The following is a 25008-nucleotide window of genomic DNA, read 5'->3' as shown; positions in this document are numbered from 1 at the left end:
CCAACCATAAGTGCCATCACGAAGGCCAACCAAGACCGACTAGTCCTACTTTAATTTCATTAGAATCGGTCTATGTAAAATGAGCCCAACCGGGAGCACGTCAATCCAGGTGAACGTCAGAGTCAGAACAAGCTATTCTGCCTCAGTAGCCGGTAAGCGACGGCGAGGCGAGCTCTCCACATCGCGGTAACCTGTGAGTTAAGTAACCTAATATTTTCCCCTTCCATGCAGCAATTGGCACTCACCTAACTGACTGACACCCTGAATGAAGATGTCCAACTTGCGAAACAAGGTAATTGACCCAGACAGTTTGTTTCTCGTTTTTAGCTTCGTAACGCTGTATTAGCAGACGGCAACGCCGTTAGTTCACATAATTTTACGCTTTCAGTACACTGAACCTTCAGTTTGTTATTATCACCCGACAATCTTACATTGAGACACAACACACTAAACTGCTTAGCTAACAACCATGGCTCGCTTTCGCATAGGAAAACGAGTTGTTATGAGAATAATAACGATAAACTAACCGCACTACTTTAGCGGCCCTTTTCAATACAACCAAGAATCACACCATTAAGAGAACCGAGATACCGTTCACAAAACCCTTCTGTAGTTAGCCCCCCCCCCCCCTTTTTTTGAATAAGTGTGCACCCTGTGGTAAAAAAGGCGCGACAGCATCGCAGACCATCGATTAAAGATATTGATGTCAACAGGTTATAGAGCACCAGAATATCGTTTTAGCATTGTATAGTATCACGTTAGGCTGTCATAAAATCCTTGATTGTCTTTACAGGAGCAGATACAATCGGTCTGACCTCCTCAAATCGTAGGTGGTGAGTACTTTTCTCCACCTCCAGAATAATAGTGGAGAGCTTACTTAAGCCCTCTATTTCACCTTTCGGTCCTGACGAAAGCCTCTAGACCCTGCATGGGGCTGAAACATGTTGACCAGATAATACCAGATTTATACCAGTGCATTAAACTAATAATTAAGTTTATCCACATGCACGAACACCATTTTTAATTTCCCTCTGTCAAGTACCCCAAGAATAAAGGACACGGGATTTGACTTTAGGAATTTTAACAGCACAGTTCACAGAGCACGAGCACGCCCTCGTTCCGTTATTTCTGACCACTACTGCACAACCAGTCGGTCTTCCTCCATGGGGAGGTTAGCATTTGGACAATAAAAAGCCCAATGATCATGCTATCACGATACACTACGGCGGAGAATCAAGATATACCGCCTTACGCCAGTGTACGTATATGAGGGTTTTTTAAGGATGCCCAACCACGTAAACTAAAAGACCCTGGTACACAGGACAAGTGGTCCATTTCCCCTCCCTGATAATTTTGTACTAACCTCTGGAAGCCGAATGGACCTCTGCTTCTTTTTCCCTCCCCCCTATTGATATACTACAGTTATCAGCAGCGCACAGCTGTGGGATTTTTTGCAAACCCTATTTCACCCCAGAACTGGGATAAAAGGGTAGTAACACAACAGCTTGAGAACACAAAGGTGATCATGGCTGAAATGCAAGGACTAAGCTACACAGAGGAAGAGGTGAACGCTATCCTTTCGGAATCTTCTCTGTTACAAGACAGAGACCTGGCACAAACACTAACACAAACCAATGAGTGGGACGAACTTACAGAAACCAAGAAAGAACTAGTGAGAACAGCCATCCACGGCATCATAATGAAGGAATACCTACGCGCTAACTCAGCACCCAAAGGCCTTTGGGTACAGAATGCTCCTCGCATTTTTTTTAAAGATATACTCTTCCGTAAAGACTGGTCATCCATTTCATGGAAGTGTACCAGAGACTATTTAGTCTTAATCATCAAAACAGCAACACGATTAGTAGAAGCTCTAACGATCAGCATACAAACCAGTGAAGCCAAACTCAAGACAACAGTGCATATCTCAGTCTTCAAGAAAAAACTTGAGGAAATAAACAAAGAAATGAACGAAACAAAGGAGTACATCACTCAAAATAAAATTCAAAAATTGAATAAAGATCTAAAAAAAATTCTCAACAGAGAAGATGCACCCCTACTCAATTGAGGACTACATTACCCCTGAAGACAGGGAAGACGATGATTCCTCAGTAGAAAGTTCCAACAACAACTCTGACTGGAGTAGCGACGAAGGAACAACCTCAAGGAGAGGAAGAGGCCAAAATAGGAGGAACCGCCGCCAGAGAGGAAACAATTGGCAAATGCCCAGGTACTACGAACATCCACCACCACTCTACCAACCCTACGTACCTAATTATCAAGGATGGATGAACCCCTATTTTCAAGGCCCACCACACATGGGCACGATGATGAATATGCAACCACAGCCCTCCTCTTTTTTAGGGAGAGGCCCTGGACGCCAGAGAGGAAGAAGAAAAACAGTCACCTGGAACGAACCAGAAAGACAAATGCACACCGGAGCATGACCAAGGACCAACCAGGAACCAGCACGACCAATCACTGGTAGTCAATCTGACTGAAGTCACACTGACACAAGACCAAGAAAATGTTCTTAATAAAGGCCTGGGCTTTGTTCCAACTCCGACACTGGACATCTTCAAATTGAAATGTGAGCTAGCAGAATTTTGCAGAAAAGTAAAACTCAAGGCTTTTTTCAAAGAAAAGGAAACGCAACCCAAAGAAGGAGATACACACCTGAGACCCAAGTCTACTTTCAACCCTCCCATGCACCTAATTCCGGTTGAGATACAAGCTTTTGAACAAGCCATAATGCAGCAAGCAGACAATCTAGGTTCCACGAACAGGAGACCCTATATTAATCTTCCCAAGAGGGAACAAAGAGCGATGGACGATTTACGCAAAAATGACAACCTTATAATCAAACCAGCGGACAAAGGAGGAGCCGTTGTTCTACTAACCAGACAAGGTTACCAACAACAATGTACAGATCTTCTCTCTAATGAAAGATTTTATGTTAAACTACCTGATGATCCCACAAAAAGACTACAAAGAACCATTGAATTAATGGTAGATGAAACCGAGATTAATCAATGGATTTCGAGCCAAGAAGTTGCGTTCTTAAAAACCAAATCACCAAGAATCCCGTATTTCTATTCTCTACCTAAGATTCACAAGAACAAGATTCCACCACCAGGACGCCCAATAGTGTCTGGCATTGGTTCTGTGTTAGAACCACTTTCTCAGTTTGCGGATCAATTCCTGAAACCTCTGGTACAAAGGACACCAACTTATCTAAAAGATACCCGTGATCTCCTTAATCTACTTGAGGGACAGGTCTACAATGAACACACTATGCTCCTGGTAGGTCTAGATGTAGAGAGTCTCTACACTAGCCTACCCCAACAGAAAACTCTGGATACTCTTGAGGAAATTCTTTTCACAGATAACTGGACCTATAAAACACCAAGACATTTCGTGTTGGAATGCTGCAGACTAGCGCTTACAGAAAATTATTTTGAATTCGAAGGAACCCTCTTTGGACAATGCCATGGAACTTCGATGGGCAGTACATTTGCTCCAAGTGTAGCAGGGCTGTATGTGAGTAATTTTGAACAAGAGCACATACTAACCGCCATTAATCCTTTCCATCAGGGCATCAAGTTTTGGCGCCGCTACATAGACGATGTATTCATGATATGGGAAGATAGTCAATCAGCGCTTAATGATTTCCTAACATGGATAAACACCAGAGACGAATGTCTCAAATTTACATCCACAGCAGACAAGAGACAACTGGATTTCCTGGATGTAACCATCTTTTCCAAAAACGACACACTGCACACCAAAACCTACTATAAACCGACAGCAAGGAACAGCTTTCTTTCCTATAACAGTTTCCACCCCCGACCCCTCAGAGACAATCTACCTTACAGTCAGTTCTTACGTTTAAAACGTAACTGCAGTAACCTAGATGACTATAAAGAACAAGCAAGAGGTCTAGAGGATCAACTCAGGAAGAGAGACTACCCTACCAAGATCATAAAAAGATGCCAGAAAAGAGCCCGCAATCAGCCGAGAGAGAACCTACTATCCACTGTACAGAGAGAAGAACCAAAAGATCTCCTCACATGCGTCACAACCTATAACACCGAATCTAACACAGTGAAGAAAATCATTAATAAAAACTGGGGAATCCTGACTTCAAACACATTGAAATGGCCTAAACCGAGATTTGCCCACAGGAGAACCAAAAACATCAAAGATATTTTGGTCCACACCAGACCCAGAGACATCAGTCCAAGAGAAACCCTAACTACAGTATGGAATCTGAATCCTATAGTGGGACACTACCCTTGTGGAACTTGCTCGGTTTGCAAACTTACGAAAGTGACCAAGACCCTACAACTACTGCCGAACCTAAAATGGGAACTACGTCACCACACAAACTGCAACACCACCCATGTGGTGTACATGATTGTCTGCCCGTGTGGATTGAGGTACATAGGAATGACGTGCAGGAAAATCAAACAAGGGATCATAGAGCATCGAAGTAACGTCACATGTAAAAGAGCAACAACACAAATGAGTAAACACTATATTGAAGCCACACATACCGCAGAAGATCTACAATGGGTTGTTTTGGAAACCCAACTGTTCAAAGGCCACAATGTTGAACGCACCCTCTTTGAAAAAGAACAGCGTTGGGTCCACCGCCTTAAGACAGACAAAGAAGGCCTGAACAATACCATACCTTGGCACGCCCTAAAGAGGTGAAATACTCTGATGTGATCCTCATATACAGAAGACTCTATGAAAAGACTCCTGACAAACCACAGACATTACCATCACCCAGAGTAACGATGGCAATCAAGTTGTAGAAATGCCCATTTTATTAACTACACTCTGATGTGATCTCCATATACAGAAGACCCTAGGGAAAGACTCTCGACAACCCCGAGGCACTATCACCCTGAATAACGATGGTATTCAAGATGTAAAAGATGCCCATCTTGTCAACTACGCACGCTGCTCAATGTATTCCGTGAAAGGGGAGCATCAACAAACGGAATTGCCTAAAACACTTTACCACCATTATCTCTGTCCAACTGGCGCCATTTAAGATGCGAACATAATAAAGTGAACCCCTTCTTCACATACGCACACCGCTACTATACTTATCCCCCATAGACTATCATGCCAACCATAAGTGCCCTCACGAAGGCCAACCAAGACCGACTAGTCCTACTTTAATTTCATTAGAATCGGTCTATGTAAAATGAGCCCAACCGGGAGCACGTCAATCCAGGTGAACGTCAGAGTCAGAACAAGCTATTCTGCCTCAGTAGCCGGTAAGCGACGGCGAGGCGAGCTCTCCACATCGCGGTAACCTGTGAGTTAAGTAACCTAATATTTTCCCCTTCCATGCAGCAATTGGCACTCACCTAACTGACTGACACCCTGAATGAAGATGTCCAACTTGCGAAACAAGGTAATTGACCCAGTTTGTTTCTTGTTTTTAGCTTCGTAACGCTGTATTAGCAGACGGCAACGCCGTTAGTTCACATAATTTTACGCTTTCAGTACACTGAACCTTCAGTTTGTTATTATCACCCGACAATCTTACATTGAGACACAACACACTAAACTGCTTAGCTAACAACCACGGCTCGCTTTCGCATAGGAAAACGAGTTGTTATGAGAATAATAACGATAAACTAACCGCACTACTTTAGCGGCCCTTTTCAATACAACCAAGAATCACACCATTAAGAGAACCGAGATAACGTTCACAAAACCCTTCTGTAGTTAGCCCCCCCCCCTTTTTTTGAATAAGTGTGCACCCTGTGGTAAAAAAGGCGCGACAGCATCGCAGACCATCGATTAAAGATATTGATGTCAACAGGTTATAGAGCACCAGAATATCGTTTTAGCATTGTATAGTATCACGTTAGGCTGTCATATAATCCTTGATTGTCTTTACAGGAGCAGATACAATCGGTCTGACCTCCTCAAATCGTAGGTGGTGAGTACTTTTCTCCACCTCCAGAATAATAGTGGAGAGCTTACTTAAGCCCTCTATTTCACCTTTCGGTCCTGACGAAAGCCTCTAGACCCTGCATGGGGCTGAAACATGTTGACCAGATAATACCAGATTTATACCAGTGCATTAAACTAATAATTAAGTTTATCCACATGCACGAACACCATTTTTAATTTCCCTCTGTCAAGTACCCCAAGAATAAAGGACACGGGATTTGACTTTAGGAATTTTAACAGCACAGTTCACAGAGCACGAGCACGCCCTCGTTCCGTTATTTCTGACCACTACTGCACAACCAGTCGGTCTTCCTCCATGGGGAGGTTAGCATTTGGACAATAAAAAGCCCAATGATCATGCTATCACGATACACTACGGCGGAGAATCAAGATATACCGCCTTACGCCAGTGTACGTATATGAGGGTTTTTTAAGGATGCCCAACCACGTAAACTAAAAGACCCTGGTACACAGGACAAGTGGTCCATTTCCCCTCCCTGATAATTTTGTTTTCTAGTTGTGTCAGAATATAAATTACCATCTAAAGAAAATTGTACTAGATTCAGGTGCTTTTCAAGACCCCCGTAACAAAGACAGACATTTTACGTTACTTTTGGGTGACTGCAGCCTTGTGTTTGATTAAACAAGCATTTACAATGCAATGGTCTCGGCATTGTTAAAGTTAGAGCTATTGGCATTGCTCATGACATTATTTGTGTTTTTTTTTTTTTTAAAACATTTAAAGAAACGGCATTGTCATGAGCAATGCCAATAGCTCTAACTTTAACAATGGCAAGACCGTTGCATTGTAAATGCTTGTTTTGTAATACGGGTTGTATATGGTCACTGACTTGCATTGTAATAACTTAGATTTTAAGGGGTAGGTAGTACACAAAGGTGGCGTTCAGTCTGGGTTTTTAGAACACTTACATTGCATTAGTTGATGGTATAAAGTATACCCGATTTTAAATCACAAAATGTATTGTTTTTACGCCACATTGACAATTTTAACAGCCAATCTAACAGCCGCATTGTTGATCGTTCTTTATGCCGTTAGTGTTGACAGTATCTGTTCATTCAGTGCAAGGTGCCTTTGCAATAATTCTACAATTGGACGTGAAATTGACCGAATGTGATTTATGATGGTCCAATGGAAGTATTCTAGCTATATAGAATTAGTAGTACCTCAGGCCAACACATGGCTGCGTTAAAACCTTTCACTGTCCTGGAATAAATGAAAGGCAACCTTGTGTGAACTTTTTTTTATCGGAACTCTATCGTGACTTGCTGCTTTAATGCATTGCAAGCGCAGCCTTCGAACCGAGACCTAAAAAGTGAAAAACGTTAGTCGGCCATCACTCAACGTATATGAAGGTTAGGGGGCAAGAGATACGGTTAAAGACTGGCTCCAAGGTCAGCAACATAATTCGTACATTACTGAAACAGCTCTGTCGCCACCACCCCACAGTCAAAGAACATTAACTGTGTAGCAGTAAAAATGAATGCCATCCTAACGGATAAAGAGCAACAGAAAAACAGCGATGATCAGACTATGGATCGCCAGGAGATATCCATCACGATTCATATATTTAGAAAGCATGGCATTAATTCCAGTTATTGGCCTATTTCTGAGCCAGAATATTGGCCACTGCAGTCTCACCATTCTATTGCATGTTCTACTAGTAATCAAAAATAACTCACTTTAGAAGACTGAGACAGAAAATGGTTAACTTACTTACACAATATATTTGTTCTAGTTTTATAGATAATACAAATAAAAAAAAGTTATGCAGATCGGTTGTCAGATTAACTACAACGGAGAATGGTGCCTAATCAAGATTATCTGAAGGCTAATTGTACCAATTAACCAGACCTAAAGACTATATAATCTGATGAGTCGAGTTTGGCGCTTCCTCACTGGTATAGTAATGTGGAAAACTGGTCCGCCTTTCGGCGCTACATCTGTGAGCAACTTTAAGGATGTGGAAAACAGCCCACACTAAACTGCTGAGGCCGGGGCAGTATGGCCCATCGTCCCACTTCCCTGAAGGGAGAAGAAATAAAGGCTCCGTTTTCCACTAAAACACTGTTGACTTCCCGACCACGTACCGTGTACACAACCCTCCACCCCGATTGCTTTCCTCCAAAGACTGACCACTCTTTCGCATTTCAAACAAACAGAAGTCACACTGAATGCCCACGCTCTAAGCTCCTCCTAAAGGGGTTGCGGGGGGACCCCCTAGCGCTGCAGGGGCCTTTGCTACGCTTCTGTGTGCCCCCACCCATGACACCAAACATATCCAGCAACTGATGCATTTCCCTCACCCCCCCCCGCCCCAGCCCCTCTGCCACTACCCGTGGGCCTTAGGTAGACACGCACATATTAATCAATGGATTCCAAGAACCTACGGTATTACCTCATTCACAAGAAGGACAGCGTGTTCGATCTGCTTCGACAGTCATCACGCATCAGTGTTAATTGGCAACCACCCGCAAAAAGCTGTCACGTGACCCCACTCCAGGGATGACACTTTCAGACAGACGTTTTTTTTTCTTTATTTACCAAAAAGCACTTTGCCTTCTAGGCCAAACAGCCTCGCGCAAATTTGTTTCTAAACTACAATTCCCAGAATGCAATGTGTTGACGGCTGAACATGCAGGGGTGGGTGGCGGTGCAAGGAGTGACGTGACATGAGGCTACTTCACATTCGATTACTGCCGTGAGAACCACATTACATGTGCGCCACTACCAGCGCTATTGTGGATCTGTGACGCCTACAATGGAAGGGAATCTTTTGTATTCAGTGCGCTCTTTGAGGATTGCGACTGAACAGCAAGTATCCTTGCGGTGGTCCCACCGCTCTAATGCTTTCCGATTCCATGCCAGATTAGATCACCTCGTACAGTGTTTTTTCTCTGCACTCTGGAATCGGCAGTCATGAATAATAGTACTATACCAGAATGCACAGCGAAAAAAAGTAACCTAGCCGGCCTACATTTGCATGGAGCTGGGAGACCACCCTGACCTATAACGGGTCGTTGCTGGCTACAACCGCACACAAAAGATAAGCAGCGGGCTGACCCAGGCCCCCCCGAGCGCTTGTACACAAAATACATTGTTAACAGCTGGTTTTAAGCCAGACATAAAATCAGGCGCAGTATGTGATAAGGGGCCATCATGTCGGAAGTTGTTTCACACTTAATGTGTCATGTTGTCTTTTCGAAGATCGGTTAAGAAATGTTACTTTATTTAGCTTTTACGGAATATTTGACATTGTAGGTTTTCATTTATACTTGTAGGTGTATTGTTATATTTGTATGCATGTCACTTTGTAAATATGCTTATGTAAATTGCGAGTTTTGCTCCCTCGTTACATCTACCACGCCGCAAGACCCCTGAGGCGCTGAGCACTTCAAACCATCTCACATTCGCTTTTACGCTTAAATCTATCATTGTCGCCTCGACCACTCTTATAAAACACCAGCGTGTGGCGGATCCGAAACCTTCCGCTTTTACTGCGTGGGGTTTATAGTTTCGAACAGGTAGTTTCACGTTTCTGTATGTCATGCGAGGTACTGCTATTTTTAGTTTTTAATATTTTTGCTTCAAAGTTAACAAAATACTCTTCCTATCGCGTTGAAAACGTATATACGGAGATCTTTAATTCAGAATTTTTATTTCCAGTTGCGAACTTGCAGGGGGTGGGCATCACAAACATACTTTTTACCCAAATTCGAGGACTAGTCATTTTCCCCTAGTTTTAAAAAACACCGACATCCCTCCTGTTCGCGTTAAAAGGAAATGAAGACACTTCCCCGAAGTGCGCTCCACACTCCTCTGGCACTTATGAACCTGTGAAAGCAGAAGTGAAAATACTGACTTTTTTTATGGTTGTGCCGCATAAATAAGCTGTTTCAATGGCCGGGGAGCGGTGGCTGCAGCCGGCTTGTGTGGATTAATGAGGTGAAAACGCGTGTTTTTCCAGCACTGTGAAAGGTCATCAGACAGCAGCCCCAGGTCAAAGCTTGGCGAGTTTTGCATCTGACACAAAAACGTCAGTTTTGCGTTAATCGGCGCTAAAGTGGCGTTAACGACCGCCTAATGGGCCTCACCGATTTGAAGCCTTCGGGCCCTGAAAGCCGCGGCCTTGCAGTGATATCTGCCCGACCCGCCCGTTCCCTCAGTGGGGCTGCTGAGACTGGATTAGTGCAAGCCCCTGGATTAAACAACCAGCACAACGTGGTTCAGGGAGTGCATGGACTTATGCTGAAAAGCGTCTTAGCTTCTACCGTGTTAAAACGTGTTGCACATCTCACTGCTTAAACAAAGTATGGCGGGCGGCCGTGCACATAAACGTTAGACGCATGGCCGCCACAGTAATGCAACAAGTGCTGCATAATGACTACCCCAGCCTTCCACTCAAAGGCACCCAGCCTACCTCCACGCCAGACGCTGCCTGCAAGCTCCCAGTCTCATGGCTCCAAAAATCACGTTGACGCAGCCGGAGCATCATTTTGTAGGCCCATGTATCCGTTCAAGACGTAGGCGCACGCCTACACAATTACATTTTATTTAAATCAACAAATCAGAGATGGAACGGACATAAAAAAAAAAAGTAGCATGAAAGCACTTTAAAAAAAAGGTTGTATGAGAGCACTTTAATAAATAAATTTAAAACAAGAAACACGACAGAATCAGAGAGAGACAACTGCCTTTCTCCGAGGCGTAGCAGAAATGCCTCGGAGAAAGGCAGCGGCGCTTTCGGATTCGGGGGGTGTGTTCTCCTCTTGCCATTGGCTGGAGGAGATAATCAGAAAAGTAGCAAAAAACACGCCCCCAAATCCGAAAAGGACGGGGCCTGTTCGGAGTGACGAAGCTCTTCTCCAATGGCTGGCCAGCATTCAAGAGGCCAGCCAATGGAGAAGAGGGGAGAAAAGGGGCGGGTGCAAGCCCCTCTTCTCCAAAACGTTAAATCTGGAACCGAGACTGCGCAAGCGCAGCCTTCGAGCAGAGACCCAAAAAGGGCTAGTGAAACTTGATTTAAGTGAGTTTTCTAAAATGAGGAAAACCCCTGCCCTTGAAAATTGAAGAATGAAAAAAAAAGAAAGAAGATAGGGGACATATAGGATAGGAAAACTAATATCATAGGGAAACAGGCAGAGGGAAAAGGAGCATGAGTGAGGGGGGGGGGGCAACTAATGTACAGATAGGCATAGAGCAACTAGAGCATAGGTGCAAGCAGTAGGATCTATGCATGAGTAGAGGGAAAAGGGTAGCAGTACTATAGTATAGGAAGAGCAGAAGTACTAGGCTATGGACTTGCAAAACTACTCTGGTATAGGAATAAGTACAGTGCAAGATTATCAGTAATGGCACTCAAGTGTACGCAGGCATAGGGCGCATTGCAATGTGAAGGAGTAGAGATTACTTAGGAGTAGGAAGAAGTGATACTAAGGGACAGGAAGAGGTACTTGCATAAGCATGAGTAAAGTTATTAGAATTCAGGGAAAAAAGAGTGCAGGAAATGTTAACAGCATAGATGGATTCCTCAGAATGGTTTTCATAGCCTGAGATAGCCACTGATTTAGAAAATTAGAGAAAACATGTTTGTAGGCAATATTCCCCAGAACAATAGTCTTACAATATGTTTTTCTCCAGAATCAAATACAACCAGAAATAAGTCTGCTCCAACTAACTGTAAGTAAAGAAGCCATTCCAAGTGCAGTGTAGAAGACCTCCAACAAACTGAACTATTATCAGCAACAAGAATTGGGTGAGTCGCTGACTGTTGGTGCTTTTTTCCTTTTAATCTTCATTTTCTTTTGGTTTTCAGATGCAGAGAAGGAAGAGCATCCAATGAAGGACCTGGTACGGTGTCTTGAACTACAGGGGAAGAATCCTTATCCTCTCTCAGAGTGGTGGTGTTTGTTCATGGCTGTCATGATGCTGATGACCTCTTTCAGGACTGGTTCTACTTTTGAATCAATATAAGTTTTGTCCTCAGTGAAACAGACTTGATTCCTGCATGGAATTGTAAGGAACTCACTAGAAAGCTTAAGATAGTTAATTTCTTAAGCAGGACATACTGGCCATGTGGTGTCTACCTGTTTATGGATGCAGCACAAAGATTACACATGGTAACACAAAATACCAATCGCAGCTTTGTGCACAAAGTCATGCAGGTACCTAGAAAGTCTTACTAATGTTGCCTCTAAGACTCAATAAATAATAAACATGCACTGTGCTTAGTGATGTCTATATATCATTTATGTTGAAATCATTTAAAACACTGGGGAACAAATAAGATTTACAAGTTCAACCTGGGGAGAAGTTCTCAATGTTCTACTTACTAAGGGAAAAAACAAACATTATTATGAATGGACGAGTACGGGGCAGGTGTTTAGTGGGATCGGGGAAAGTTCACAATGAACGCCCAGAGAGTTTTTAAGCTACAGGTTTTTTGTAAGAAGCATTTTCTATCCTGTCTGCAGTCCAACCAGTTGGAAAAGAGGGACAGCAAGAAGATACAGTACCCAAGTATCCTAATCGACTTAAAAAAACAAAACAATGGGAAGTGGAATGTAAATGAACATTCACTGATCAGGAATGGCGTGACATCCTTCATCGTGCCCGAGCCTCCACCCACAGTACCCCCAGTGAAGAGATGTTTCTTAAAATCTCCCATTAAAATCTGCAAAAGGCTGAGCTTTACATTGGTGCTGGGAGTGGCCAAACAGCTCCTGCTAGCTTGCTGGAGCTTGGAGGTAATCCCGGCGCGACTGGACTGGCTGCACAAACTATGGGAACTATTAGGAATGGAGAAACTGATGGTGGTGGCATCCCATATGCTTTCTCTATTTGACATGATGTGGGGGCCATGCATCCGATACCTATCGGACGAATTTAGAGAACTGACCTTTCCACAATACCTGCGGGTCCTTTGCCGAACTCTTCCAGACTAAACACATACCCGAGCTACTGCCCTTCCTGCCCTACAACCCTCCTTTTATTCTCTTACCCATGCACCTAGTGTCTTGTCCTCAGCAGGTTGTCAAAATCTCTACCCCGACCCCCTGCCCCCGTTTCCACCCTCCCTACCAATCTGCTCTTGCTTTCTGTTTTGTTTAATTCATATTGACTCTTCACCACTCCCATCGGCCTGTGGAAGTAGGTGGGCAAATTGTTGTACCCTGTTGCAAATTATACCAATAAAAAGATTACAACCCCCCGAAAAACACCAAGGAAAATTAAAGAAAACTATAACCAAAAATAACCACATTGTAGCTCACTCACTTGTACGTTCCTCTGTCAGGTTCCTTTTTATGCTAGAGATGGGACTGGAAGCTTTAGAAGTATCCTTATGCAGTTTATTTGTTAAGGATACATCTCTCACAGATTCTGGAACTACTATAAACAAAAAGGTAAAATGTATTAATGTCAATTATTGTGACAAATGAGCAACTGAACATAAAGCTTTTATTCATCCCAAACTAAATGCTTACAAAAACAAACAGATTTTAAACTGGATTCCCAAATGAGTTGCTAGTTTTCAAAGCTGGAGACTCAATTTACCATAATTATTTGGAGAAAACGGTAACGATTAAGTACATTTAGAAGGAGACAGCCAAAATCCATTGAAATGACATAACTTACTAAAACATGAGCAGAATTCACGAAGTGTTCAGAAAGTGATGGGGAAAGACTGGAGCTCTCTGAGAGTCCTACAAAAAGCGTACACCTGATGTGGTTGGGACAAACAACAAGTAACGCTTCACAGTAATTTAATACTGATAGAAGTACAATTCAGCAGCTTGCGTACAGGAAAACAAACATAAAATGGAATACAAAAACTGGAAAATAAAAATAGGTGAAACAGAACAGTAACCTTAATTGTACAAAATAAGATAAAATGATGCAGACTGTGCACAAAAGGGTACTAGGTTAGTAGCAGCCATAATAGGAAATATACAAACATTGTATAGTGAACACTGTCAGGTTCCAGAAATGTCTAAGTAATGTATACAAATGTTGGAAACAGGTGGAAAAGGGACAGATTTAGTTTAAATTTCCAACAAAACGTTCTATGGAAAGAGTAAGGAGAACTACAGACATATATACTCAATGAGAGAGCCAAGTTGCAGGCAGGTTTTTTTCTTTCAAGCTTTCCATAAGTCTTGGGCACCACACTGATATGGTGTATGCGCTCCTGCACCGTGCAGTATACTCTTGGTCTTTGTTCTTGAATTGTGCCACAACACAAGCCTTAAAGGAAGATTTATTGCTTAAGCCATCTTGTTTCTGTCTCACCTTTACACAAATTACTCCATATGAAGAGCTACAAGACTAGGAAAAAGGAAGAGACTGTAGGACCTCTGTTGACTGTGCTGAGTTGTTGTATTACGTTAATGTATTTTGTATAATGCTCGAATACCCGAAGGTGTCTTGGCAGGGCCTTGCAAGAAGCCAGAATCAAGAGATTCTAAAGAAGAGGGGGAAGGCTAGTGATTAAAGAGCCAGGTCTTCATGATCTTTCTAAATTGAAGGACTTGCTTCTTTGAGGTTAAGAGGAAGGGAATTCCAGATATTTGCAGTACTGGTCACAAAGCTTTTTCAACACCAAAGGGCTTTCTTGAAAGTTGGGGCTATCACATATTTTGCGTTTGAGGAAAAAAGTAATCTAGAAGGCCTATATCATTTAAAATTCTGGATAAAAAATTCTGGCCCAAAATTATGCACGGCCTTAAAGGCAATGCAAAAGGCCTTAAAAGTAATCATTTTCCATATGGGCTTCCAGCGAAGTTCGCGTAATGCTGTGGAAGCAGACTGATATTTGGGAAGGCCAAACTTAAGGCGTGCTGCAGCATTCTGCAAGGTTTGAAGTTTTGTCAATAATTTCTGTAGCATTTTCAGATAAAGCCCATTGCAGTAATCCAATTTACACAAAATTAGAGCTGTGAGCACATGTTTTTGAAGATGGGAGGGGATAAATGGCATCATTAGCCTGATGATCTTTAGGAGGTGGAACTCCGCAGAAGCGATTTGGTTCACTTGGTTTCCAAAAGTCAGTCGCCTGTCAAATAGAACTCTGAGAATTCTAACTTTCACCACTGGTGTAGGAAAGGGCCTAAGTTTTGTGGCCACCAATCTGGGGACTAGAAAATGCTGTTGTTACCAAACAACAGAAACTCAGTTTTGCCCAAGTTAAGTCTTTGGCAGTTGTCACTCATCCATGCGCTGAGGCTTTCAATGCATTTGTTTAACTTTTCAGATGTCAAGGAGTGGTTGCCTGACACTGATACAATGAATTGGGTGTCGTCAGCATATGACACCACTGCAAACTCAAAAGCTCTGAGCAATTGGATTAGAGTGATGTAAATATTAAACAGCGTGGTACTCAGGGATGCACCACGTGGGATGATGAAGGATTTTGACACAAAGCCATTTATGGCTACTTGTTTTAGTCTCTCTGAGAGGAAGGAGGCTAGAAGAGAGAGAGAGAGCAGCATCTCTGATGCCCAGGTCGTGAAGGCGGCTTATAAGGATTCTCTGGCTGGCTGTGTTGAAAGCTGCCAAGAGGTCCAAAAGAATCAAGGCAGCGTTGTCACCACGATCTAGGATTGTTCTTATATTTTCAGCAGCCGTTTTAAGGGCTGTTTCGGTGCTGTGATGTTTACAAAAAACGAATTGTTCTATAGCTAGCAAGTTGTTTTCGTGGATGAAGTCGGATAGCTGAAGATTTAGTGCTTTGCCGATGATTTTCGATGGGAGGGTTAAACATGAAATAGGGTGATGATTATTGAGATCTGAGGAGGAAACCCTGCTTTTTTCTTTTTTTAATCAGAGGCAGAATGGAAGCCATTTTCTAGGTTTTGATAAATATTCCAGTGTGGATTAGTTAATTTACAATGGGAGTGAGGTGATCAGTGATCAACTCGGTTATCTGATGAAGAATTTTTGGGAGACAGGGATCGTCAGGTGAGCATGATTTGGTGTTGGGTAGCAGTTGGAGTTCAGAAATGAGTGGGGAGAAGTTATTAAAAATACATTCGTTTTCATTCCGTCGACATTGACTAGCGACCCTAATGTACAAGTTACTTACCTTCGGTAACGATGTATCTGGTAGAGAAGATTCTAGCCGCAGATTCCTTAACACAGATTCCTTAACGTAGAATTATCCCCAGGCATGAGACTGGACCCGGAAAACTTTCTTGCCCAGCATCTCTGCGCGCCGGGGGGTGGTACCGCTCGACTCCGCCCGATGTCCTCCGCTGGCGTGACGTCAGCGAGATCACATAAGCCCCACATAAGCCCCACCCCGGCGCGCTGACGTCAGTTTGCTTTGGAGAACTTTTCCGCGCCACAACGCGGAGCCATCACAACAAAACTGAGGAGAGCATGGGAACAGTGTGTGAAAAAACCAGAGAAACAAAGTAGAGAGAAACAAAAAGGTGTGGAACAGCACCAGTTGGCACCAAGGCACCAGAAGGCTACAACAGCAAAGCCAAAGCAGGAAAAGAGCAGAGCACCACTCTGAGGAACCCCCGTGCAAGCCCAGGCGAGAGCATGTGAAAGCGCCGTGACAAAAAGAGAGAAGGTCTGCAACCACAGCCACAGAGTGAAGGGCCACAAGCCCGGAACAGAGGAGCAACAGCCATCCATCCCCAGACTACACTGCTAAGGTGGGCCATAACCCCTGAAAGGAGTAGAAGGCTAAAGGACAAGCAAAAGATTCCCCAACGAAGAAGACCCCAAGGGGATCAGAAACTCTAAAAACAGAGGACAAAGAGCAAAAGTAGGCCCGTACACCGGAGAGGAACTAGCTGGAGGGATGCCTGACCGGAAGAAAACGAATAAGACCCCTACAGAAGACATGCCACCCAGAGGGAGGTGACTGCAAACACCCAAGCAGAGGGTACAGGGAGGAAGGGCAGGTCATGAAGGAATCTGCGGCTAAAATCGTCTCTACCAGATGCATTGTTACCGAAGGTAAGTAACTTGTACATCTTATAGAGACTACTAGCCGTAGATTCCTTAACATAGAATAGATACCCTAGCCATACCCAGAAGGGAGGGCCTGCGAGAGAGCCTCCCACCAGGAGAGACACAGGCCCTGGCAGGTGACGTGTCACAGGGACAAGAAGGGAAAGGCCAGGACACCCTAAGCCCAACCAAGGGAGAACCGCCCAACACCCCGCAGGGGCAGACAGCGCCCGAAAAGCCTCAAGGAACACAAGGACCACCTCAAACACCAGGGAGAAGAGGTAGAACCGGAGGCAGGGCCCACCGTAAGAAACACAGATACAGTGACAGAAAAGAGCTGAACACACCTCAGCCGCAAGCAGTAGACAAGGCAGGAACGGCTCCACCTCTAATAGGGCAGACGGAAGAAGAAAGGTACAGTTGCGCAAAGCCCCAATGGAACCAGAGGCAGGGGCACAAGGGAATACATCAAAGGCCACAACGGTAGAGTAGAACAAGCAGGCCTGCACAGGCATTCGCAGCCAGCAACACCACGGAACGGCGCACCCAGGACAAGCCAGACACCAGCCGAAGGCAGAGGCCAGGACACACCCCAAAGGACGGGCCGGTCAACCAACCCACTGCCCAATCCACCCACCCACCCACCCACACAAACCTCAAACCCCCAACCCATCCAACCCACCCACCCACCCAACCAACCCATCCAACCCACCCACCCAACCAACCCATCCAACCCATCCACCCCCACCAACCCACCCCACCCAACCCAACCCACCCCCACCCAACCCAACCCAACCCACCCCCACCCAACCCAACCCAACCCCACCCAACCCACCCCCACCCACCCCCACCCAACCCAACCCAACCCACCCCCACCCAACCCAACCCAACCCACCCCCACCCAACCCAACCCACCCCCACCCAACCCAACCCAACCCCACCCACCCAACCCAACCCAACCCCACCCACCCAACCCACCACCACCCCACCCCACCCAACCCACCACCAACCCCATCACCGACCACCCCACCACCGACCAACCCACCACCGACCAACCCACCACCGACCAACCCACCACCGACCAACCCAACCCACCGACCAACCCACCAACCCACCACCAACCCAACCACCCACCCACCACCAACCCAACCACCCACCCACCACCAACCCAACCACCCACCCACCACCAACCCACCCACCCCCCCAACCCACCCCCCCAACCCACCCAACCCCCCACCCAACCCACCCACCCAACCCACCCAACCACCCACCCCCCAACCCAACCCCCCCAACCCAACCCCCCCAACCCAACCCCCCTGGGGGCGAAGATGCTGCGCCCCCAGGAATCTAACCAACGGGCCTCCTGTGACTGGGGAGACAACACCGATGGCAAGGAGGGAAAGGCAGTCTGTAAAAGAGGGAACCCTGGTAGAAGGGTGGAAGGAAAGGCAGACAGGATCATGCGGAGTAGGACGGTGGCGGTGCAGAAGCAGCTGGGGCACCGGGTCCCCCGTGGCAGGACGCCCCCAGGCACCCAAGAGAGAATTATGGAGCGAAGCCTCGAAGGGAAGAAGCAGCTCCCATCCACCAGAGCCCTGATGGAGGACCTCCAGCAAATGATCCGCGGGGAAACGGGCAGCCGGGTCGTCCATGCGCCAAATCCCCACAGCCGTGGAGACAGCCCGGGCGAAGGCAGCACTCGCCTCCGTAGGGCAACGCGGTGGGGAGAGCAATTCCTCCGATGAGTGGAGAACCTGAGGCGCCTCCGGGGAAGACTGTGGGCACGGGGACGGTGAAGAGCTGTCCTTGGAAGACGCCGGAGAAAAGGCCACGATGTGGCATCCCGGGAGAACGGGGCGGGGTCGAAGCTGGGGCGGCCAAGGAACAGCGCCGAAAAGGCATCAACTCGACCTCCAACGAGGCAGCCGCCTGCATGGAGAGACAAGGGGGGGCCCGGGGACACGCCCCAGCCCCTAGCCAGCCCCTGCGGAGCTGCCAGGGCCAGCAGTCGCCGGCTCCTGAGCGGCGCCAGCTCAGCCTCGGACAAGGCTGCCGCCTGCCCAGAGAACCGAGGGGGACTCGAGGACCAGCCTCAAACCCCGGCAACCTCCCGCGACACCACAGGGACCACTGCGGCGGTTTGCAGCGAGGCAGAGGCGCCGTGGTCCGAAGGAGGAAACCCCGGAGGGCCGCACCCAGATGGCACCACATCCCCAGAACCTGGAGCCGAACCCATCGGCGACGCCGCAGAAGTCCCCGCACATGGCAAGGGATCCGCAGATGTCCCAGGAAGAGGAGAAGAAGGAAGAGCCAACGAGGCCTGCAAGGCCGCCGCATAGGCCTCCATCTGGGCTCTGGTCGCCACTGCGCCGGGAAACGGCGGGTAGGGTGGCGATGCGCAGGGCCCACGCCCCCCACAGGCCGGGGACCGGGCCTCGGGGACAAACTGTGACACTTACCAACAGGTGAGCGACGCCCTTGGCGCCTTGGAGAGGGACGATGTCGGAGACGGAAGCGGCGGTTCTTGAAGCCTTCCGCGGGGGACAGACGCGGCGGCGACGACGCTGACCTGGACATGCGGGCTGAGAGGAGTTTCATCCGGTGCTCCCGCCGGGACTTCGGCATCATCGGCTGACAGGCTTCGCAGTCCGTGGAGTAATGGTGTTCCCCCAAACACCACAAACAGATGGGGTGAGGATCCGTCGCCGACATCTGGCGCGCACAAGACGAGCACGTCTAAAAGCCTGAAGGCCGGGGTGGGGCTTATGTGACCTCGCTGACGTCATGCCCGCGGAGGACGTCGGGGCAGATTCGCATGGTACCGCCCCCCGGCGCGCAGAGATGCTGGGCAAGAAAGTTTTCCGGGTCCAGTCTCGCGCCTGGGGATAATTCTACGTTAAGGAATCTACGGCTAGTAGTCTCTATCAGATTGAGCTTGACATCCCTGAGGTGAAGGCCGAAAAGACCCTTACCACTTTTGATTGAAAAGATAGCGCAAGTGTATCGCAGAAGGTTTGGTTGACATTGGAATTGTCCGCTACAAGTAGATTAGACAGGGCTTTTACTGTCTTAAATAATTCTTTAGTGGAGTTTTGGGCTATTTCTATTTTTTTGTAAAATAGGTTGACTTTTCTTATAGAATCATGATTTTATGTTCAGAAAGCCTTTGTTTCTTCCAGTTTGTCTGTCCTGATAGTGCAACCTCCATTTTTGTTCTAAATTTCGACACACTTGTTTTAGGTTTGCTCGAGTACCAAGGTTCAGACGGTCCTCTTCTACTGTTTGAGTGCCTAGAAGGTGGAGCTAGTAGGATAGTTACGTTTTTCTGGGACTAGTTTGTGCCAGGGTCTGACAGTTTTCCGCGAGGAAAGAGGAGCTGTAAAACTAGGACCTCAGATGCATGAAATGTCAAATAATAGAGCTAAATAAGCAGACCATGTAAGGGGGAGAGCCTTGCAAAATAAAAGATGTTTGGTCTGTAAAAATTATGTCAAGTGTGTCTGGCAGCATGGGACGGGCAAATAACTATTTGCTTGAGGACAAAGCTGGTCATGATATCTAGGAGATGGCTAGACTTTGTCTGAAGTGTTTTCCAGATGATAATTAAAACCACCAAGAAAAGTGACACTTGTATAATTGAATCTGGATTCAAGACATGAGCTAATAAATATTATTAACTGAGTTTTGGTTGTCGGAAAGCTGTAAGGGAGAATTCCATTGAGGGTTTTTTTATTTAATTTAATTTGAATTTAAAAGTAAATGCTTTGTAGTCATCGATATGGGGAAAAGGTGTGTATTTAGCAGTGTAGATTTTCTTAAAAATAACTGCTATGCCACCTCCTCTGCGTGTGGGTTGATCTAGCCTAAGTATGGAGTATTCTGGAGTAACGGTATTATTAAGATCCGGGCCAGCCGGAGGATTTAGCCAAGTTTCAGTTATGAACGCTACATCGATTAGATGTTGTTCAATGTAATCTCTTAATTCCATGCTATTTTCGACTAACGACCTAGCGTTGATAAGCATGCATCTTATTGGAGTCTGGTGATTTATTAATAGACTTCAGGTTTAGTGGAGCTTTCTCCTTTATTTTCTCATTGCTTAAAGTGAGCTTACATGATATGCATACCGTTTTGTTTAGATTACTCCACAGCTGCAACACAATACAGGATGGGGGCTTACCTTCTGGTCAAAAGGATAGCAGTTCTTCTCTTGTTTAAGAGTGTTTGACTGCTATGTCAGATGCCATACGAGCAGTGAGTTGGGGCTGGGGGCGTTCCTGCCGCAGACGGGCTTGCCTTTGGCACGCTAGCCCATGGACACGCTGTGGCCTTTGTTTTGAACTGCCGGATGAAAGGGAGGCGTGTCAGAGGGCGTGGCCACTGCGCTAGAGCAGTAAAGGACAAGTTACTTACCTTTGGTAACGCCTTATCTGGTACAGACATGATCTAGCCACAGATGCAGAGGGCCACTGTAAACCCAAGGTAGCAACGATGGGCAGGCGGGACGGGAATATGAAAATAGGTATCCTGCAAGTCCAACGTTACCATCCAGTCTCCCAGGTCCAGGGCAGACTGGACCCGAGATAGGGTGAGCATCTTGAACTTCTCCTTTTTGAGGAAGTAGTTGGGGCTCTGAGGTCTAGGATAGGATGAAGGCCTCCATCCTTTTTTGGACCAGAAAATAGTGGCAATAACAATAAAAGCCTATTTCTGGCCTGGGAATCCCCTCTATAGCTTCCTTTGCCAAGAGAGTTTTCACTTCCTCGCAGAGCAGGGCAAGGTGATCCTTTGTCAGCCGATCGCACACTGGAGGCATACATGGAGGGGCAGATTCAAAGGGGAGGGAATAGCCCCTTAGAACTATTTGCAACACCCACTTGTCCGATGTGATGTTCCACCAGTGGTGGATATGATGGCATCCTCTTCCACCAACTGGTTGAGAATGATCCTGGGGGATCAGACTAGGACGGTTTTGCGGTGGAGGAGGGGATCGTGGCTTGGCTCAACTTCTGGCCTCCAAACCCACAGGTTAGGGGTGAACCGCATCCACGGAGCCACAGAGGCTGCTGAACTTGCGGGGCCCGCTGGCCTAAATAAGGTTGGTGCAGTTGATAGCCGCTTCCGTAGCAACGAAAGGAGCGAAAAGCAGATGCGGCCCAGGGAGTTGTGGTGAGGCCCAAGGACTTGAATGTGGCCTGTGAGTACTTGAAGCGCTGAAGGGCAGTATCTGCTTTGTCTCTGAAGAGATGGTAGCCATCAAAGGGCAGGTCCATGAGGTTGGCTTGGACATCCCCCGAAAAAACAGTTCTCAGCCAGGCGTGGCCCCGTACACCCACAGTCATGGAAATAGCTCGGCCCAGCGAGTCTGTCGTGCCCAAGCCACATCTGATGGCGAACTTTGCTGCATCTCTTTCGTCTGAAATAGATTGAGAGAGAAGATCACAGTCCTCCGACGAGACTCTGGCCAGGCCCTGCCCAACCATGTCCCATATCAGATGTGAATAACGGCCCAATAGGCATGCAGTGTTCACCAACCGCAATACCAGACTGGCAGATTTTCACTGATAAAAGTACATAGGTCAATCTGGATCCTAATCATTAGTGGTACTGTGAGCTTCGAGATCGAAATGATCATATTTGTCTCTTGGATTCCCTGTCTGGGGGTGTGGAAGGGAGTGTGCCACAGGAGGTGGAAGCCTAGAACACAAAGCTTTGTGGGGTGGGGTGAGCAATGAGGAAAACTGGGTCACCCGGTGCATGGCAGTGGGCGATCGTCCTATTCACAGGAGCCCCTGTGCTGGGTTTGGACCAGGTGCCCAGAAGGAGTCTGTTAAGGCCTCATTAAGGGACAGCAGGGGTTCCAAGCTGGAGACCCCAGGCTGCAGGACCTCTGTCAAGACGTTAGTCTTGAATGCCACTGTAGGGAGCTGCAGGACCTCCGCAGTCCTACGCACCACCATAGCAAATTATGCTTCCGTAGCCAGGTTTAGGGTAGATAGCATACCAGAGTCTGGGGAGGTGTTCAAGCCTCTGGCCTCACCCAGTTCCTCATACCAGTTCATATCTTGTGGGTAAGCAATTTCTAAGGGATACCACTCCCAAATCATCTTCCTCCACCCCTAACCCTTCAGAATAGGGCAGGTTGAAAAGCATGGAACTGTATGGCTTTGTCGGCGCCGGTGGAGGCCCGACCGGCTCAGTGTTGTCGGGAATGAGGATTGGGGAGGCGCCGCCGGTGAGCACAGAGGACCTCTGCATCGGACGTGGTGCCAGGGAAGGTCGCTGTGGAGGTGCGACAGGCGTTGGTCCAGACCCTGGTCAAATCGGAGGCCGTGGCCGGAGCCGTAGGCGTGGAAACCACAAGGGCCCCTCCATTCTCAGCCTGTGGGGTCCGAAGGCGCGCCGGCAGGGTCAGGCTGCCCAAATGTGGCACACACGGTATCATAGAACTCCTTCAGCTGGGCAGGGGTCGCTGCCGGACCCGAAAAGGCAGGGAAACGCGGAGCCAACCCAGGCACCTGCTCCATGGAGCAGGGCCTCGAATGCTGAGGTTCCTCCGCTACTTCGCGAGACGGGAGGGGTGAAGTCGAAGCAAGCTTCGACTTTGTGTTTTTTGCGGTGCCACTTACCTGACTTCGATGACAAGGACTTCAATTCCCCAGAGCGGTGCTCGGACCTTCCTCTCGACTGAGACCTAGACCGGGATCAAGACAGACGAGGCAACCTCTGTGGTGCTAGACACCGGGCTGCGAGCAGCTTTAAAGACTGGTCCCTAAACCTTTTGGCGCCATGGGCTGGCAGTCGGAGCACGACTTCGAGTCATGGTCGCGCTCCAGGCACCAGAGACACACTAAGTGGGGGTCCATGACCGACGTGGCGCAGTGACAGGCGGCACAGCGCTTGAACCTCTAAGTCTTTTTACTTGATGTATCCTACACAACAAAAGAAGTCAACAAGAAGTCAACAAAGTCTGTCAACAATTGATGGGCTAGCTCTCTTTACGGATCGGCGCTGGCTGGCACGGAAAGAAAAGAACTGACTAACACGGCGCCGACAACGTCAGGTAGTCTCGACCGACACCGCCTACCAGTACACAGGGGTACTGCTAGTAAAAATCTTACGGATCCAGCCTGATGCGTGGAAGTTCAAAGGTAAAGAATCTGCGGCTAGATGTCTATCAGATACTACACAGTGAGGGTAAAATTAAAATAGAAACTGGGTCCAGCAACCCCTTGTTGCTGCTGGTAGGGAACTACTGGTAAATGAAACAGTAATTACATTAAAAGGAGCAGCGGTTCCAAATCATAAACCAAATAAAAAGCAACAAGACGGTCAGATCATAAGGTAGAGCTCCTTACGAGATGGCGCTGCTAAGTGATGGGAATCAGGCACCTCCCAAATACAAGGAGATGAAAACAGATGTCAGAATGGTTTAACAACGCTACCGTTTACCAAAGAGTTGCTGAATATTGTTTGCGCAGATCCAGTGCCACAATGGATCAGGAACATCCAATGCAGGAATCTCCCACCTGCATCAAGGAGGGCCAGATTCACACCAGATTTTCAGGATACCTACATTCAAAGTTTACATACACTGAGAGGCTTATTCACAAGCCCCTTGCGCTGCCAGTATGTCACCTTTTCCCATTTTAAAAGCGGCACAAGGGGCTTATAAATAAGCCCCTGAATCTTAATGTACACCAATGATAGTCAGTTTTACCCAAGAGAAGGCATGGAATTGGCTTTCCTGGATAACACTATTCTAATACACTTCAATGGCTCTTTTGGCTAGGGCATGCCATTTACAAACTAAGACTCATTTCAGGAAATTCTAATAATGGAGAAGACCCTACCCAAGCTACCTTTTGCATTCAACCATGCATTTCTGTCACCACATATCAAATTGTACCGTCTCTTGGCAACCAGGTAGTGTTTTATATAACTGCAATTCTTGGGTTGCAAGCCTAACATCGCTAATAGCCTTTCACCCTGTTTTAGGTGAATCTGCATGTTATCTTGTTTGCTCTTTGGGGGAAGGATTTGTGCGA

At 46.8% G+C, this 25008-nt stretch overlaps 1 protein-coding gene and 1 long non-coding RNA gene across 3 annotated transcripts in view; one reads left to right on the top strand and one right to left on the bottom strand.

The window, feature by feature from the left end:
* The window catches only part of LOC146810260 (uncharacterized), a 65567-nt gene extending 53618 nt beyond the window's left edge, over window positions 1-11949 (top strand). Inside the window, exon 3 of the long non-coding RNA XR_014966568.1 lies at window positions 11814-11949. This is a non-coding gene — a long non-coding RNA (uncharacterized LOC146810260). The remainder of the gene's footprint in view (window positions 1-11813) is intronic.
* Window positions 1-25008, bottom strand: part of CEP95 (centrosomal protein 95) — a 717939-nt gene that overhangs the window by 439047 nt on the left and 253884 nt on the right. The window contains exon 7 of one of the 2 annotated variants that reach the window (XM_085617251.1): window positions 13274-13387. In XM_085617251.1, coding sequence (XP_085473377.1) covers window positions 13274-13387 — 114 coding nt within the window. The remainder of the gene's footprint in view (window positions 1-13273; window positions 13388-25008) is intronic. The other variant, XM_085617252.1, reaches the window with a different exon arrangement.

This window comes from Triturus cristatus, chromosome 7 (assembly GCF_964204655.1).
Source record: "Triturus cristatus chromosome 7, aTriCri1.1, whole genome shotgun sequence".
Taxonomy (NCBI): domain Eukaryota; kingdom Metazoa; phylum Chordata; class Amphibia; order Caudata; family Salamandridae; genus Triturus; species Triturus cristatus.
The sequence above is the reverse complement of the archived record's forward strand: the minus strand, read 5'-3'. Positions and strand labels throughout refer to the sequence as shown.